Source organism: Mesoplodon bidens (assembly GCF_964165515.1).
Source record: "Mesoplodon bidens genome assembly, chromosome: 5".
In the NCBI taxonomy this organism is placed as follows: Eukaryota; Metazoa; Chordata; class Mammalia; order Artiodactyla; family Ziphiidae; genus Mesoplodon; species Mesoplodon bidens.
This window is the reverse complement of record NC_138161.1, coordinates 72985409-73000680: the sequence shown is the minus strand read 5'-3', so window position 1 is coordinate 73000680 and position 15272 is coordinate 72985409. Positions and strand designations below refer to the sequence as shown.

At 36.7% G+C, this 15272-nt stretch overlaps 1 protein-coding gene across 2 annotated transcripts in view; it reads left to right on the top strand.

Annotated features, from left to right (window-relative positions):
• The window catches only part of COL6A6 (collagen type VI alpha 6 chain), a gene marked incomplete at its 5' end in the record, with an annotated part of 107210 nt that overhangs the window by 38015 nt on the left and 53923 nt on the right, over nt 1–15272 (top strand). For both annotated transcript variants that reach the window (XM_081236040.1, XM_081236041.1), the window contains 3 exons: nt 7462–7497; nt 9358–9420; nt 11449–11511. In XM_081236040.1, coding sequence (XP_081092166.1) covers nt 7462–7497; nt 9358–9420; nt 11449–11511 — 162 coding nt within the window. The remainder of the gene's footprint in view (nt 1–7461; nt 7498–9357; nt 9421–11448; nt 11512–15272) is intronic.

Sequence of the window (15272 nt, the reverse complement as noted above, 5' to 3'; positions counted from 1 at the left end):
ATGCATAATAAATGCAATATATTAAACTGGTTTCTATTTGTGCTAAATTTTAAAATATATATATTTTACTGAGATATAATTGATAGATAATATTGTATTAGTTTCAGAGGTACAACATAATGATTCCATATATGTATATATTAAAGATGACCACCATTCAGCTAGTAAGTCTAGTTAACGTCCATCACCACACATAGTTATGAATTATTTTTCTTATGATGAAAACCTTTTAAGATCTACTCTCTTAGCAACTTTTAAATATATAATATAGTATTTTTAACTATAGTTGCCATGCTGTATATTCCATCCCATGACATTTATTTTATAACTGGAAGTTTATACCTTTTGACCCCCTCCACCCATTTCACCCCCTCTCCCATCCCTCACCTCTGACAACCACTAATCTCGTCTCTGTATCTATGAGTTTGGTTTTTTTGGTTTTTTAAGATTCCACATATAAGTGAGCTCCTAGGGTATTTGTCTTTCTCTGACTTATTTCACTTAGCATAATGCCTTCAAGGTCCATCTATGTTGTCACAAATGGTAAGATTTCCATCTTTTTAATGGCTGAATAATATTCCATTGTGTGTGTGTGTGTGTGTGTGTGTGTACCAAGTTTTCTTTATTCATTCATACATTAGTGGAGACCTAGGTTGCTTCTATGTCTTGTCTATTGTAAATAATGCTGCAATGAACATAGGGGTATATCTTTTTGAGTTAGTGTTTTTGTTTCTTTGGATAAATACCCAGAAATGGAATTTCTGGATGATAGGGTAGTTCTCTGTTTAAATTTTTTGAGGAACCTCCATGCTGCTAAAAAGATTATAGGTAATGTATGCCTATAAAAATATATCTGAGAGAAAAATTAAGTCACTTGCTTATGAAACCTTTTGGGGTCTTTTTCATTTGTTGTTATTTTTTTCACTAAGTACTTTTTAAAAAAGATTCTGTGCTTGACTTCTTGGAAAAGTACTGACATTATAAAACAAAATCTTTATCCATTAAGAGGAGATAACTAATAAAATACACTTAAATGCCTGCATTGGGTTCTAAATTAGACCTGTCTCTTCTCACTGTGCAACATTTTCTTTCCATTCTTTATTTAGTTATCCAGCCTTTTCCAATGTCCTCCACCCCTCCCAATATATATATATATATAATGTTTTAAAATTGAGCACAGAGTAGTTTAATACATTTCATTTATTATGCATTGTATTTTCAAAGCAGAAGTTCATAGAACCAGCTATTATACTCCATCAGGAAAATATTTTTATGTCTTGGAACACACTCCTCTTTGCAAGGCAGAGAAAATGGAAATAAGAACAGGGATTATGTTTAAAACATGTAGAATTTAATTGTTGGGAAAGCCCTTTTTAATGCATCTAAAGATTTAAAAATAACATTTGCTATTTATTTTACTTTCTGAAAGGGTGTAGCCAGCTTACATACCCCAGGAAAATATTTTGAACTTAAAGAATATCATCCAAAAAATCCTGGCATGGGAGATGTACTTTTCTTGTTTCATAGAGGCTATAATCTCTCTACAGGCTAAGGCAGTATCACCACGTATTATTTAAATCACACAACTCCTGAAAAATATGGCCCCTTCTTGGGTTATAGATTCAGCAGTGTCATTGAGTAAAAGTAGAATTCCAGCTAAAGATGGCACAGTCAAGGGTTTTTAAAATACTACTCCCCTTGTATGCAACTCACCAAAAACAACAAAAGAAATTTAAAATAAATTAACAAAGAATGACCACAGCTTCAAGCCATGCATGGTGACGGTATTGGTCAACTATTTTATTTTATTTTATTTTTTAGAGGTTTTATTTTACTTTATTTTATTGAAATATAGTTGACTTACAATGTTGTGTTAATTTCTGCTGTACAGCAAAGTGATTCAGTTATACATATATGCACATTCTATTTCGTATTCTTTTCCATTATGGTTTATTACAGGATATTGAATATAGTCCCCTGTGCTATACATTAGCACCTTGTTGTTTACTCATTCTATATATAATAGTTTGCAACCCCAAACTCCCAATCCATTCCTTCCCCACCCACCCTCCCACTTAGCAATCACAAGTCTATTCTCTATTTCTGAGTCTGTTTCTGTTTCATAGATAAGTTCATTTATGTCCTATTTTAGATTCCACATATAAGTGATACCCTATGGTATTTTTTCTCTTTCTGATTTACTTCACTTAGTATGATAATCTCTAGGTCCATCCATGTAGCTGCAAATGGCATTACTTCATTCTTTTTTATGGCTGAGTAATATTCCATTGTACATATATACCACATCTTCTTTATCCATTCATCTGTCAATGGATGTTTAAGTTGCTTCCATGTCTTGGCTATTATGAATGGTGCTGCTATGAACATAGAGGTACATGTGTCTTTTCTTTTGTCTGGATATATGCCCAGGAGTGGGATTGCTGGATCATATATGGCAACTCTATTTGTAATTTTCTGAGGAATCTCTATACTGTTCTCCATAGTGGCTGCACCAACTTACATTCCCACCAACAGTGTAGGAGGGTTCCCTTTTCTCCACACCCTCTCCAGCATTTGTTATTTGTAGACTTTTTAATGATGGCCATTCTGACCTGTGTGAGGTGATACATCATTGTAGTTTTGATTTGACTTTCTCTAATGATTAGTGTTGTGGAGCATCTTTTCATGTTTGGCCAACTTTTAAAATCTGTATCCTAATAAGGCAGGCTTTGGAAGCTGATGCATACCAACTCAAACCTGAATCAGGGATCAGATGTATCTAGAAGTAGCTGCTCTAGTCCTGAAAAAGCTGATGAACAAAATCCAGGGGTACTGTAGATTTTGAGACAATATAGGAATATACTGATACAAATACAGTTTAGCAGAGGAGGCAGAAATAATGAGAAACTGAAGACTATTCCATTTTTAAAATTACAACTTAGTAGCCTAGGCCAGGGAAGCTGCAAAGACAGAAGAAACAGTGATGGTTACAACTCAAAGAAACTATGACTTAAGGGGCTTTCTGTGAGTTCATGTCTCTTAAAGGCCAAAATTTGAAGGAAGAGGTAGCCATAAGTAAAAGAAATAATTCACAATGACAAAGTGTTTGAAACAACATATCTGTATCAAGTTTACTGTCACAAGTCTGGCTACAACCCATACAGTTATTCAGTAAATGGGTGGCCCTATTCAAAAGTGATTAATAATCAGAAATATTCATAGGCTTTATTATGAATTAATTGGATGATTATTAATCAGGACCTATGCATAGAAATTGCAAGAGAAGAGGAGGAAAACTACATGAGCAAAGGACAGATAAACCCTCATTAAAAGAGGAAGTATTCAAGGATAAAGAATAATAACTCTGGCAAATAGTTCTCCAAAAAAATTAAGACAAATGATTGCTCTAAGAGTCTAAAGATCTGACAAGACAATAGAAAGTGAAGAAAGCAAACTGGTAGTGCTTGGGGAGCAATGGAAAAGGAAATACATGTAGAACTATGATATATTAGAAGCAACAAAAAATTAGAACAAGGATGACTGAAAATATATCCAGGCATATGGCAATCAGGAAGCTACAAAAGCAGTGCTAGAGATGGAATATTGACAATGGAGAGCCAATAAATGTACAATTTGTGTTATTAAATACACCAAGTGTAATGTAAAACTTTTCAACAATGTAATAAAAGATAACTTCTTGAGTGGGAACAGATGTATATGTATGACTGATTCACTTTGTTATAAAGCAGAAACTAATAAAAAATAAAAAAAAATAAAAAAAAATAAAAAAAAAAAGATAACTTCTTGAAACAAAGACTCAAATATGCAGAAAGAAAAGGCATACTCTGACTCAGAAAAAAACACTAATACAAAAATATCAACACTGAGCCACATTGCAATAAAATTCTCAAACTTATTATGGAAAAGAAGAATCGAGAATTTCCAAGCAATAAAGATAGAAAACTCAGTCTGTCTTCAGCCTTCTTGACATTCAGGGCCAATAGGGAGCAGTACAATGGCTACAGAGTTCTGATGGAAATAAAGTGGTCCAAGATCTTTATACCTACCTAAGATGTCCTTTAAGCATATAAGTAATCAATATGATCAAGCCTTCAAAAACTCAAGCAATATAACCCCCATGATCCTTTGTGTAGAAATAAGACTAAACCATAGAAATAATGATTACAGGAAAAAATGTAAATGTTATACATTTGACCATCTGCAAATAGAAAAGTGGGAAAAGGTATGGGGAAAGTTCCAAAATACTACGTCCTCATCTTTCATTGCAGGGGGTCAATGTCTAAACATCATCATAAGCTAAAATATGTATCACAAACATATCCTAACCTCCTAGTTTTTACATTTTTTTAAAAATAATCATTCTTTCCTCTTTGAGAATTATATATCTCTTACTGTCAAGAAATATTACCACCTCGGGCTTCCCTGGTGGTGCAGTGGTTGAGAGTCCGCCTGCCAATGCAGGGGACACGGGTTCGTGCCCCAGTCTCGGAAGATCCCACATGCCGCGGAGAGGCTGGGCCTGTGAGCCATGGCCGCTGAGCCTGTGCGTCCAGAGCCTGTGCTCCACAACGGGAGAGGCCACGACAGTGAGAGGCCCGCGTACTGCAAAAAAAAAAAAAAGAAAAAGAAATATTACCACCTCACATTTCCAGTTCTTTGTTTTGTTTTTCCTTTTATTAAATACAAGTGAAAGACACTGAGAACAAATGTTTATTGATAGTGTTTCAAACACCGTGACAGTGAACCAGAGAAAGATTTTGGATGTAAAAACAAGTTCCATATCCCTTACTTTGCCTGAATATAGGGTTGCATTCAGTTTCTCCTACCACAACCGGATGTATCCACCTAAAGCCCAAGTCTAAGCACATACACTTCCTGCTCCAAGAAACCCCGTGGTTTCTGTTAAATGGAGTATGAACTCTTCAGCCTACTATTTTCAGCCTAGTAACCCTATTACTCCCCTTTTCTCTCACCTTTGACCCAGACTATCAAATACTCTTCCTAGTTTCCAACCTCTACTTCATTACTTAGGCTGTAGTCTCTGTTAGAAAGACTTCTTTCATTCTCTACCTGTAAAACTCCTACACATCCTGTGAAACCCATCTCAAAAATCTCTTTCTCTAGGAAGATTTTCCTGATTTGACCAAGTGGATATGATTGCTTTTTTTGAAACCCATATTTCTTTGTTTTTTAATTTATTTTATTGAATTACAGTTGATTTACAATGTTGTGTTAATTTCTGCTGTGCAGAAAAGTGATTCAGATATGTGTGTGTGTGTGTGTGTATGTGTGTACATACATATACATATATATATATATATATATATATATATATATATATATGGTCTTTTTCCTTATGGTTTATAACAGGATATTGAATATAGTTCCCCATGATATACAGTAGGACCTTGTTGTCTATCAATTCGATATATAATAGTTTGCGTCTGCTAATCCCAAACTTCCAATCCATCCTTCCACCACCTGCCCTCCCTCTTGGCAACCACAAGTCTGTTCTCTATGTCTGTGAGTCTGCTTGTTTCATAGATATGTTCATTTGTCTCCAATTTTAGATTCCACATGTGATATCATATGGTATTTGTCTTTCTCTTTCTGACTTACTTTACTTAATATGATAATATCTAGGTCCATCCATGTTGCTGAAAATGGCATTATTTCATTCTTTTTTATGGCTGAGTAATATTCCATTGTATATATGTACCACAGGTTCTTTATCCATTCATCTGTTGATAGACATTTAGGTTGCTTCCATGTCTTGGCTATTATGAACAATACTGCTATGAACTTAGGGGTGCATGTATCTTTTTGAATTATAGTGTTGTCTGGATATATGCCCAGGAGTGTGATTGCTGGATCATATGACAACTCTATTTTTAGTTTTTTGAGAAACCTCTCCATAGTGGCTGCACCAATTTACATTCCCACCAACAGTGTGGGATGGTAGCCTTTTCTCCACACCCTCTCCAGCATTTGTTATTTGTAGATTTTTTAATGATGGCCTTTCTGACCAGTGTTAGGTGGTACCTCATTGTAATTTTGATTTGCATTCTCTAATAATTAGCAATGCTGAGTATCTTTTCATGTGCCTGTTTGCCATCTGGATGTCTTCTTTGGAGAAATGTCTATTTCGATCTTCTGCCCATTTTTCGATTGGAAGAAACCCATAATTCTGTCTTCCCCTTTCTTATGCTGTTTGACATATTCTGCCTCGTAAATATTTGTAATATTTATCTCCTCCCCACTAACCCAGAGAGTGAGTTTCCTCTGAGGTCAAGAACTGTGTGTCATATTTATGCTCCTATGGTTCCCATCCTATATGCTTTGTGGATAGTAGATCTTAGATATATATATTTCTCTGAATGAAACTGCAGTGAATTGAACTAGCAAAGATAAACCCTTGTGTAAAAAGAGTAGAGAGAGCTGCTCTTCATCCCTCTGATAGGGAGGTTTACACTTTCATCTCAAGATAACTCTTCAGGTTTTAAAGAAATAGGCCTCCAACCATTTCCCCAGACACATAGTCTATTTCTGAAATAACAATAGATTTTGACTGAAATATGATTAGAATAATTTAAAGTCCGCAATACTGACCTCACATAGAAATTTGACCTGAATGTCTCAAATTTCCATCAAGAAAATGTTGTCTGATATTTATTGAATCTTGTAAATCCTGGATGTTATAACCTTATTGAGAGATCCTAAGTTAGACAATAAAATATCTTTGTCTCTTGATTCCCAGATTTATGAAATATTGATCTAGAATATACTCAGACCTTAACCTTATATATGAGAGTAGTAGGAAAAATCCATTTTTTTGATTGAATATTTTATTAACCATTTTTTGATTGAATATTTTATTAACCTATTGAATTGAGTAACTCTTGAATGCTTAAGATGATTCTTTCATTTTTGACAGGTAAGCATATTTGGCTTCTTGAAGGGGAGGGGGATAAAATTAGTTTGGCTATTGTTAGCTTCTGAAATTCATCTATAATAAAGGTCATAAAGTTAATTCTCTCAGTGTTTCCTCTGGCTTCCTGCCTTTTGGCCACTTCTACTCCTGATTTCTGACTTACTTGGTAGTACTTTGGAAAAATGAAAAGTACAATTCAAATCAGCCAATTTTGGTGCTTGTGACCAGTTCTAGTAGTAGTTTAGTGGAGGATAAATTATTGACCACAGTCTATTCTCACAAGTATTTATAGATTTACATTATCTATAGTTTTAATTACCTATTGCCCGAGGATAGAAATTCAGAGTTGGCAACATTTTGCTTTCATGATGAAGTGGATAATTTAAAGTAATATGTGGGAATTTTTCTTTTAATGTCAGTGCTTTAAGGTGTCCATTACCAATTTAAATTAAACATAAAAAAGCATTTTTTTCAAAGTTAAAGATATCTACCTTTTTTTCCTATTGTAGGCAGTTCATGGCCAGAGGGGACATACAGGCCCACAGGTACAGTGATTTTTCTTTTTCTTAACTGCAAATGATAAATATTCTGTGTCTAGTCAAGGAGCTTGAATAAAGACTCTGGAAAGTCTCTTCCAAGCCTAAATTTCTTTCGCTTTTTGATAATGGTTGTGGGATCAAATTTTGGAAAACTTTTAGGCTACAATTTAAAGAATTCAAACCTTAAAATAAAATTAAAATTTGAGCACTTTAATCAAAAACTCTAAAAATTAAAGTTAAGAGACATACTTGGCCCAATTATCATTAAATTTAACTTTGTCTGGATTTCAAGTATTCATACAAACACTAGTAATTCAGTGGGTGATCTTTCTTTTAGATTTTTGTTCAGTTAACTCTGAACCTTACTTATAATTTGCACAAACCCCTTTTTAACCAAGAGTACAATAAAACCTTAATACAAATTAGATAATCTGAATGTTTTGTTCAAAAGTTGACCATACCGACTGTCATATCATATCTCCTTTGTACATATTGGTGATAAATATATCATGAATAAATAAATAATAAATAAATACATGAAACTGTAATATTTTTGAAAGAGCAGTGGCTAAGAATTTTAAAAAATTGAGGAACCACACATCTTCAGGTTGAAAATACAATGAGGATAAATAACAAATCCACTCACAATCACATCATGGTAAAACTCCAGAATGTTAAGAAAACACTTTAAACACTACCAGAGAGAAAAGACACTTTTACCCATGAGAGGAATAACCAATTAGATGGCAGCAGGCTTCTGTTCGACAATAAAACATGCCAAAAACAACAAAGTAATGTTTTGCAGGTGCAGAAGAAAAATAACTGTTAACCTAGAATTTTATACCTAGTTAAACTATGAATGAATGTAAAAGAGACATTTTCAAATAGACAAAGACTAAGAATTTACCATCCACAGATGTTACACACACACACACACACCCGCACACACTTTTTTCAGGGTTAGACTGCAACAAAATGGAGAGTGAATCCAGAAAAATGGCGTGAAATGAATGAAATGAGATTGGGAAGAGAAAGTGTTGAGAAATTTCCCCTTTATGATTTCTAGGAAAAGCATCAGTGAGGGACATTTAATCTCATCTAACTGTGTAAAAACTGAGATGTAAGCTTAGGCTATCCAATAGTCTAAATTAAACTTTTTAATCTTATTTGGAATTCTTATCTGTGGCAGAGTTCAAGGGCAATATGAAGGGAATGCTCAACTTTTGGTCCCTAGATATTCAATCTATTTGAATATAAATACAGTGGAAGATGCCTGGAGATTTTTTAAGAAAATGTGGAGTAAATTGTGAGTTTTTTCAGGCCAACACCCAAGTTTGATACAGTATATAACAAGTATTATAGGAAAAGAAGGGATGTGTGTGTGTGTGTGTGTGTGCATGCACGCATGCATGTGTATAAAGAATGAAAGCAAATACACCAACATATTAGCTGTGGTTATCTCAGCTTGATGAGATTATAGAAGTTTTTTGGTTTTGTTTTTGTTTTTTGTGGTACGCGGACCTCTCACTGTTGTGGCCTCTCCCGTTGCTGAGCACAGGCTCCGGATGCACAGGCTCAGCGGCCATGGCTCACGGGCCTAGCCGCTCCACGGCATGTGGGATCTTCCCGGACCGGGGCACGAACCTGTGTCCCCTGCATCGGCAGACGGACTCTCAACCACTGCGCCACCAGGGAAGCCCCTAGAAGATTTTTATTTCCCTTCTTGTATTTACCTTTATTTTTCATATTTTTTGCAAAGATTCTGCACTGCCTTTGTGACTGGAAAAATATTTAGAATCTTGCACATAAAGAAGAAAAAATTTCTCAAGAAACGATGTTAACAGTTTGATCTCTCTCTCCCCACAGGGGAAAAAGGGCATCCCAGGCCCAGATGGACTTGCGGGGTCACTGGGACTTCAGGGTCCTCAGGTAAGTATCAAGACTAATCAGGCTTTGAAAAAATGGTTCTGAAGAACCTAGAGGCAGGACAGGAATAAAGACGCAGATGTAGAGAATGGACTTGAGGACATGGAGAGGGGGAAGGGTAAGCTGGGACGAAGTGAGAGAGAAACATTGACATGTATACATTATCAAATGTAAAATAACTAGTGGGAAGCAGCCACATAGCACAGGTAGATCAGCTCGGTGCTTTGTGACCATCTAGAGGTGTGGGATAGGGAGGGTGGGAGGGATACACAAGAGGGAGGAGATATGGGGATATATATATATGTATAGCTGATTCACTTTGTTATACAGCAGAAGCACACCATTGTAAAGCAATTATACTCCAATAAAGATGTTCAAAAAAAAAAAAAAAAGACTAGTCAGGCTTTGAGAACAGAAAGAAGAATCTGAAGCCTTGATAGAATACCTCCAACTCCCTTGCAGAAGTACAGATGTTTCAAGTGTTGTCAGGGTAGTAAAGTAAGGAAGCAACACAGTCTTGACTTGTACAGCATTTGGTCTCCTTTATCTGAGTTTTGTCCCAGTCAAGAGGTGGAAAGGGAATGAACACGCTGGGTAGTGGTCCCTGTGCTGGCTAGTCCAGGACAGGGTCCAGGCTGGCTATTGTATCCTAGGGAGATGAGCCAAGGAAAATACTGAGCCTCAAAACTGGAAATTTTGGTCAATTTAGCACAGTAAGAGCTCAGTGTTTTATATCTGGATGCCTGTGATGTAGAAAAAGTGACTCTAGCCTAGGAAAGAATTGTTCCAAATAGAGCTGAGGTCTTCAGTGGGGTTATCTATAGTCATCTTTCTAGTTCACTTCTCCAGGGAGCTGCCTCGAGCACTTTTTCCTTTGCAGGGAACAAGCCATGGTTGGCTCTTACCCTGATTACATGAGGGGAAAGGAAGCATGTGCCAGAAAGAGCAAAATATAGCCTAAAATAATCATGAGAAGGGAAAGGAAGTCCTCAAAAATGCTGAGATGAAAGAAAGGTCAGATATAAGAAAGTTAGAACACTTTTTTTTCTCTCCAAACTTCTACTTTTGAAATATTGAGAAGTAAATTTTCTCTTTGGCAAATGCAGGACAAGCAATGGTCCTGCAATTTTTCAAAGTTTTAGTTCACATAGATTAAAAAAATTGAAGTAACTATTATATGTTAACAGCCTTCTGCACTGAAGTTGGGCAAAATATCCTTAGACATCAGAGGAGAAACTTAATCCACATTTTACCAAGATTTCAGAGCAGTAAACAGTCCGCCCCTGGGACCTCTGTCTCTTTCTGATTCAATGGATTTTCTTTGTCTTACTTGGCAGCCGAGGAATGTTCACTTTTCCTACCTTCAAGTGAGAAATATTTGCCACTGAGATGGTGGGGAAGCGTTTCAATAGATTGGCTGGTTTTACTTCATACTAAACAATTAATACTACATCTCTTCTTCCACTTTATAGACTCTTACTTTTTTATGACATAATTTAAAAGGAGATGCAAAAACCAAACACAGCATGAAGGTTCCTCTGCATAACATATCAAGCCAAAGTTAATAGTCAACATAATATTACAGAAGTAGAATTATCTAAATTTCATCTTACCATGTGCCATGTCTTATTTATGACCAGTATTCAGTGCGGTCATTAAATAGAAAATCCACTTAATTATCCCAGTTTCAGATTTACATAAGTAAGGATTATTTTTTTTAATGTAAGAAATACATTTATTTTTGAGTACAAACATGCTTAGGATAATTAGAAAGCAATACCGGAGAATTCAGCTGTTCAGTATTTCTTCACTTTGACTACAAATGCCCAACCATTTAAGGGCCAGCTTTGACCCTGTATCCTTGCAGAGAGGGTGAGCTCGACCGATCAAGACAGAACCAAAACCATGAGTGAAGTTCTCTTTCCAATTTCTGTCCACGTTACTGACTTAGCATTTCCATTTTTAGTATTCAAGTTAATAATCTAGTATTCTCTTTTAGGGAGAGAATAATGCTTTAATTCTCTGTTGTAGGGCCCAAGAGGAGAGGCTGGTATGAAAGGAGAAAAAGGAGGTCTGGGAAGTAAAGGTCCCCAGGTATGTAATGAGAGACAGTGACTGCACCTGGCTTTGATCTTGGCTTGACTGTGGATGTCCTTATGGTTTCCTCCCTGCCAATGGAGTTATGTATGGCCTGTGAACCAGCAAAGTGTATGAAGTTTGACTTTTGGGGTCGATGTGGTGGCCACATCACATTCTGTTCCTTACCTTACAGAGTGGGTGTTGTTATGTCAGAATCAGACACAGAGGTAGAAGATGGCAGCTCAGCCATTACTATGAGGTTAAGAATTCCTCCTCTGTGTAAATCAGGTCACGTGACTTCATTATCCCCATCCTAAGGGGCTTCTCTTTGCACCCAGAATACAACCTACTTCAGTGGTTCTCAACTAACCACACGAGAATCTCCCAGGATGACTGTTAAACACTCTACCACCTGGAACTCTCCCCAGACCACTTAAATCTTAATTCTCTCCAGGTGGTTCTAATATACACACCCAGAATTGGGAATTAACTGTCCAATATCAGCACTTCTCTACCTTCAAAGTGCATAATAATCACATAGAGAAGTTGTTAAAAATGCAGATTCTGGGGACTTCCCTGGTGGCACAGTGGTTAAGAATCCGCCTGCCAATGCAGGGGGCATGGGTTCAAGCCCTGGTCTGGGAAGATCCCACATGCTGCAAAGCAACTAAGCCCGTGTGCTACAACTACTGAGCCTACGCTCTAGAGCCCACAAGCCACAACTACTGAGCGCACGTGCCACAACTACTGAAGCCCACGCACATGGGGGCCGTGCTCAGCAACAAGGGAAGCCACCACAATGAAAAGCCCACACACCACAATGAAGACCCGACATGGCCATAAATAAATAAATAAATAAATTTTTTTAAAATGCAGATTCTGATTGAGTAGTTGTGGGATGGAGCTTGAGATGCTACACTTCCATCAAGCTCCTAGATGATGCTGATGCTGCTGGTCCCCAGACCACACTCTGAATAGCAAGTCCCTATACATGATCTGGTCCTTGACTACCAGCTATTATAGAATATACTTATTTGCTTAGCTGTGTGTCTTCCCTTCTAGACTGTAAGCTCTGTGAGGGCTAGGACTTTGTCCCAGAGCCCAGAATAAGAGTGCTTCCACACACATTTGTATAATGAATTAATCAGTAAATGAATGAATGAGTCTCAGTTGGGACTTGTGCTCTGGGCTAACATGAAGATAAAGGGAATCCATTACTTTGTGTCCATTAGTTAAACTGGGCAGTGGTCCAATGCTTAAGTGGATATGTTCATCATCAAAATTTTTCAGAAGCTATTTGCACGAACTTGTATCTCATGACACAATATTTTAAAGCATATTAGTTCCTGCTCATAATGATATTTGTTCCTAATTTTGATGAATGTGCCCCTTCAAAAAGCATGAAAACTTTAAAATTTCATGTAGGACTAAACTGATGAAATGTAGTTATTTTGGATTCACATCCTTTAATCATTGCTGGCACCACAAATCGGGATTTAAAAAAAAACAGTAAATGCCAAAGGAAACATATATGTGGTGATTATCTCATCTGTTTATATGAAATATTGAGATGTAAAAGGTTTGAAATCCAAAGAGCTTGGTAATTCCCTTGCTCTAGAATCCAAAATTGTATCCAAGTGGCTATTACTCAAATAAGATATTCCATTTGCCCTGTAGCATACTTCTATGAGAGGGTCCCCTTTAATCTCACCTTGGCAGGAATGGTCATGGTCATAAATCATCCAGCCTCTTGGCATCACCAGAGTTAGTCAAAAGGCACCACTTCCCTCTAGCCTAGCTCTTCCGTTTAACTGGCTGGAAAGTGTGTTTCTTTCTTTGATTGCTTTTCTGGAAATACCCTTGTCAAAACAGTGAATGTGCCATTTCAAAGATGTATAGAATTTTCTGTGCTCAGGAGGTGATGAATTAGATCTCAAAATTGTTGTTTTCAAAGGAAAACCATGGGAGACAAACACAGTCAGATAGACAAGAGAGTATTTTTCTTTATTGGCTCTATAAATTCACTGACATAGGCTTCATAATGTTTTACAGCACAAGGACCAGCCTCTTGAATGGAATTACATGAGTGTTTTCTTTTTTTTTTCTTTTTTCTTTTTTTTATTAGTTTCTGCTTTATAACAAAGTGAAGCAGTCATACATATACATCTGTTCCCCCATCCCTTCCCTCTTGCGTCTCCCTCCCTCCCACCCTCCCTATCCCTCCCCTCTAGGTGGTCACAGAGCACCGAGCTGATCTCCCTGTGCTATGCGGCTGCTTCCCACTATCTATCTACCTTACGTTTGGTACTGTATATATGTCCATGCCTCTCTTTTGCTTTGTCACAGCTTACCCTTCCCCCTCCCCATATCCTCAAGTCCATTCTCAAGTAGGTCTGTGTCTTTATTCCTGTTTTACCTCTAGGTTCTTCATGACATTTTTCTTCCTTAAATTCCATATATATGTGTTAGCATACGGTATTTGTCTTTCTCTATCTGACTTACTTCACTCTGTATGACAGACTCTAGGTCTATCCACCTCATTACAAATAGCTCAGTTTCATTTCTTTTTATGGCTGTGTAATATTCCATTGTATATATGTGCCACATCTTCTTTATCCATTCATCCGATGATGGACACTTAGGTTGTTTCCAGCTCCGGGCTATTGTGAATAGAGCTGCAATGAACATTTTGGTACATGTCTCTTTTTGAAGTATGGTTTTCTCAGGGTATATGCCTAGTAGTGGGATTGCTGGGTCATATGGTAGTTCTATTTGTAGTTTTTTAAGGAACCTCCATACTGTTCTCCATAGTAGCTGTACCAATTCACATTCCCACCAGCAGTGCAAGAGTGTTTCCTTTTCTCCACACCCTCTCCAGCATTTATTGTTTCTAGATTTTTTGATGATGGCCATTCTGACTGGTGTGAGATGATATCTCATTGTAGTTTTGATTTGCATTTCACTAATGATTAATGATGTTGAGCATTCTTTCATGTGTTTGTTGGCAGTCTGTATATCTTCTTTGGAGAAATGCCTATTTAAGTCTTCTGCCCATTTTTGGATTGGGTTGTTTGTTTTTTTGCTATTGAGCTGCATGAACTGCTTATAAATTTTGGAGATTAATCTACATGAGTGTTTTCTAACTGCAGGCTTTAAAGTGTTTCTTAGGATGTACATTTAGAAAAAGGGATGTGATTTCTGTTGACAGTGTTCTGAAGACATTAATTTATGCACTGTTGGGGAATTCTGCTTAGATCAAACGTGCTAATCCAGCCAAGTATATAGCTATAAGATAAAAGAAGTACAGTCCATGGTACAATGAGAAAGAAGAAAGAACTTTGAAAGGAATGGCATATTCTTTTGTACCTTCCTTTGTTCCCTTCTTGTTTGGTTTATCTTCAAGTCCTACACTAATATAACCAATGCTTAGAAAAGAAATAGAAAATCAGATGTAAAATACTAATTCCAGTTAGAGCTGGAATTATTCTTTAAATACTTAGAAATATCATATGAAATATCAAGCATCATATGAAATACCAAGGAAGGTTGAAATCATTCAGTGCAAATTTGGGATACAAAGTATAATTTCTGTTGTTATTTTTTTAAAGCATATCATAGTAGTCAAGGGCACAGAGTCTGGAGCCAGCCTGCCTGGGTTAGATTGCCAGGTTTGTATCTTCCTAGCCGTGTGGCCTAGGGCAAATTATTTAGCCTCTCTGTGTCTCAGTTTTCCCTGCTGTAAACTGAGAATAGTAATAATAGCTACCACATTGAAC